This window comes from Emiliania huxleyi (genome assembly GCF_000372725.1).
Source record: "Emiliania huxleyi CCMP1516 unplaced genomic scaffold EMIHUscaffold_8, whole genome shotgun sequence".
NCBI classification, from domain to species: domain Eukaryota; phylum Haptophyta; order Isochrysidales; family Noelaerhabdaceae; genus Emiliania; species Emiliania huxleyi.
The window spans coordinates 1,321,926-1,325,847 of NW_005196021.1; the positions used below are offsets into that span (position 1 = coordinate 1,321,926).

Genomic DNA, 3,922 nt, shown 5'->3' on the forward strand with positions numbered 1-3,922 from the left:
CTCGGCAAGCCCAGCTGGGACTTCTCGTGGGAGGACGCCCCCCCGCTGGACCCCCCATGGTCGCCCAAGCTGATTGTCGGGTTTTTGCAGAGGGCGCCCTCCTTTTTATTTCCCTCCTCGGGGAAAATCCGCCTCCCCGACCGAGACAAATCCGGGCCCTGCCGAGAGATAGGGGCCTTTTTTCCCCGGAGGCGCTCCTCCCCCGAGCCCCCTTTTCCGACAGCGGTCGCCGCATTAAGCATCCCCTTCGGCCCCCAGATTTCCCTCCCGCCTCCCGCCTCCTTTTCCCCAGGGGGTTCCGGGGCCGCGCCGGGGCTTTTGCTGCCTCCCTGCCCCCCTTTCCTGGACCGATTGCCAAAGCTCCCCGGGGGATCGGAGGGGGTGGCCGAGGGGGACCCGACCCAAAAAAATGGGGCGTTTTTTTAAGAGCCCCCCCTTTCCTTTTTGGGGGATGCAACCCCGGAAAAGGGGCCCGAAACGGCGGCGGGGGTTTTTTTGCCCCCTCCGCCGCCGGGCAGAAAGGATTTTCCCCCGGGATGGACACCGGAAAAAAAGGTGCGGGGCCCCCCCCCCCCCCCCCCTCCCCCGCACCCAGCCCAGTCGCCGTTACCACTGCCACGTCCACCGCCGCCACGTCAACCCCCACGCCCCACCGCCACAATCCCACTGCCACCGAGCCCGCCATCACCGTCGTGCGCCACCCTTAGCCCGCCGGCCAACTCACCAAAGTGCTGCGGGCCGGCTTAGAGAAGGCGGTAGAGAGGGGGGGGTCGTGCCCACGCCGCCGCCCACGCCACCATTGCCCCCTCCCGGAAAGCGCCGATGCCGCCGCCAATGTCACCGGCGCCGCGGTCTGGCGCGCGCCAGGTGACCAAGGCAGGGCGGTCGTACACGCGCTACACCGGCCCGGACGGCAGAAAGGCCGAGTCCAAGGCGGCCGCCTGGCGTTGGATGAAAAACGCGCGGCCAGCGAAACTCACGTTTCTCGTCTCCGAAGGCGGCCGCATGGCGCATCGTCGAACGGCAGGCGGCGGCCGGCGCCTGCGGCGCCGGCAAGAGCAACGGCACTGGCAGCGGCGCGGCGGGCGAGCAAGGCTCGGCAGCAGCAGCGGAGGTGAGGTTGCCTGAGAGATGGAGAGATGGGGAGAGTTGCTGCGCGCCTACCCCCAGCGAGAGGCTGCCCAAGATTGCCCGACATGAGCGCGCCGCTGCGCGTCAACCCAGGCGAGCTTTTGCGGCGGCGCGGCGGAGGCGGATCCGTGCGGCGGCGAGGCGGGCGGCCTTCTGGTCGACGCTGTCGCAGTCTTCTAGATGCTGAAGAGGAGGGGCACTCGAGACCACACGAGATCGCACGAGATCACTCGAGACCACACGAGATCACACGAGATCACTCGAGATCACTCGAGATCGCACGAGATCACTTGAGATCACTCGAGATCGCACGAGATCGCACGAGATCGCACGAGATCGCACGAGATCACCCCGGGAGGAGACACGTGCACTCGACTCTACTCCCACGGCGTTGCGTGGGCGCGGCCTTTGTGTCCTCGCGAGCCGAGCGCACCACAGCACTGGTGGTGCCTCGTCTTCCCGCCCTCACTCGCCTTGTCTTCACACAAAAACACAACCCCGGACCCAAGACGCACAAGCTCAGACAGTCGAGAAAGGGATAGACAAGACGCACAAGCTCAGACGCCTTGTCTCCACACACCAGGCGGAGGCCGGCGGAGCGTGTCTCCCGTACTCTGAAGATCAACGCGGTGTTAACCTCCCGTACTCTGGCGGCCTGTCCTAGACGCGGAAGACGTGTTCTTGTCTTCCAGCTAGCACTCGAGAGGACGCGCCGTCAGCCGTATTCAACTGCATTCGTACCGCTCGTATTCACGCGGTGCTCTGAAGACTCTGCACGACACCGAAATCCCGCCCCGAGGTCGGCGTATTCACCCTGTAGGCTACCTGTGCCACCTAGCAGAGGCGCGCAAGAAGGGCAAGGCCCAAGGTGCGTGCGCCCCTCCCTCCCTCCCTCCCTCCCTCCCTCCCCCCCCTCCCTCCCTCCCCCCCACGGGCCTCCCAGGGACGCTCGAGGCGGCGCTGGTCGAGCGGCGCGAGGTCGGATGGCCAGGCCGAGGCTGTGCACGAGGCGACGTTCACGCCATGATGCGAGGGTAGGCGTGCGGTTGAGGAGTGGACCGCGATGTCGGCTGCGCGCCGCGCGCCCTCGATGCAGCGGGCGCGGAAGCTGCTCTCGGCCGCAGAGGCGCACACACGCGCACACGCGCACACGCATGCCCACAACCCTCGCCACACCGGCGCGTCGAGGCGTCCTCCCTCCTGACCGCAGGCGTGGCCGCACGAGGCGGAGCGCTTGCGGCCGCTCGACCGTCGGCACCTCGACGGCGCCGCGGGAGGGAGGGGCGGCCGCAAGGCGGGCGGGCAGCAGGGGCGCCCGTGCGAGTGTTGCGGCGAGGCGGACGGCCGCGACGCCGTGCGCTGCGGCACGTGCCCCGCGCGGCGCCACCTGATGTGCTTCTTCCCGCCGCTCGCGGACGCGTGCGAGGCGGCCGGCTGGCAGTGCGACGGGTGCGTCCGGGCGGTCGCCAGCGGCGGCGTGCTGCGCTCGCTGCCCGCGGTCGGCGAGACGATCGAGGTCGACATCGCTGAGGTGCGAGATCTGGGGAGATATGGGGAGATATGGTCGACATCGCCGAGGCGCGAGATCTGGGGAGATCTGGGGAGATCTGGGGAGATCTGGGGAGATATGGTCGACATCGCCGAGGCGCGAACTTCAGAGACACATTTGCGAGACACTTTTCGGCACTTTTCGGAGACACTTTTCGGAGACACTTTTCAGAGAGATACCGAGACACTTCCGAGACACTTTCGAGACACTTCGGAGTCATCGCCAAGGCGGAGGCGGCGGGCGGCGGTGGCGCGTGGGTGGCGGCGGAGGTGGCGGAGCATCTCGGCGAGGGCCGCTTCGCCGCGCGGTACGAGACGTGGCGCTTCTGCGCCTCGCTCGGCGACAGTGACGAGGCGACGCTCGAGAGCGGAGCTGCCGATCCAGCGACGGGCGGGGAGCCGCGTCAGCAGCACTTGCTCCGAATAGGCGACGCTCGAGGAGAGCGGCACCAGAGGCGCCTCGCACCGACTCTCGGGTCATCTCGGGTCATCTCGGGTGATCTCGCGTCAGGAGCTCTCGATGGACGATGAGGGGCTCGATTGGCGCCGACTCCCGCCGCAGGGCGCGGCGGCGGCGCAGGCGGCCGCTGCCGCGGCCGCCGCCGCGGAGGAGGCGGCGGCGGCGGCGCGCGCTTCCGCTGCGGAGAGGCGGAGCGCCGATGCGGCGGCGCTGGCGCGGGACACGCAGCCACGGCCCAGCCCGCTGCTCGCTAAGGTGGAGGCGTTGTTCCGCGAGGGCTACGTGATCGCCGACGGTTGCATCGACGCGGTCCAGGTGTCGCCGCTCCTCCCCGAGATATGGGGAGATATGGGGAGATATGGGGAGATATGGTGTCGCCGCTGCTCCACGCGCCGTGGGAGTGGCACTTTGAATGCCGTGCCAGCTCCTGCCTATCTAGACGTGGAGTCGCGAGGGCTGCCCGAGCCCTCGCCCCGCCACACTCGTGTGTGTGGAGAAGGGTCCCTTCCCTCTCCTTCCCTAGGTGGAGACGTGCCTCGACGTGGTGGAGGAGGGCTTCAAGCACTACATGCATTCGGTGACGCGGCCGGTCGCTGCAGGAGGAGCCGGCCTCGCCCCCTCTCCACAACGTCTCCGCGCCTCTCCCCGCCGCCCAGGTCAAGCAGCTCGACCTGCAGGAGGAGCTTCTCGCCTCCGGCTTCATGGAGATCAAGATGCGCTCCGCCGGCCGGTGGGCGAGCCCGTCGACCCCACGTCCTCCCGACACGCCCCCCCCCCCCCCCC

General features: G+C 68.6%; 1 protein-coding gene across 1 annotated transcript in view; it reads left to right on the plus strand.

Moving 5' to 3' along the window:
• Nucleotides 1-2,422: 2,422 nt before the first annotated feature.
• EMIHUDRAFT_350957 (hypothetical protein) overlaps nucleotides 2,423-3,922 on the plus strand; it is a gene marked incomplete at its 3' end in the record, with an annotated part of 2,732 nt that continues 1,232 nt past the window's right edge. The window contains exons 1-5 of the mRNA XM_005759700.1: nucleotides 2,423-2,662; nucleotides 2,908-3,025; nucleotides 3,135-3,454; nucleotides 3,663-3,716; nucleotides 3,796-3,892. Of these exons, the coding sequence (XP_005759757.1) occupies nucleotides 2,522-2,662; nucleotides 2,908-3,025; nucleotides 3,135-3,454; nucleotides 3,663-3,716; nucleotides 3,796-3,892 (730 nt within the window). The 5' untranslated portion in view covers nucleotides 2,423-2,521. The remainder of the gene's footprint in view (nucleotides 2,663-2,907; nucleotides 3,026-3,134; nucleotides 3,455-3,662; nucleotides 3,717-3,795; nucleotides 3,893-3,922) is intronic.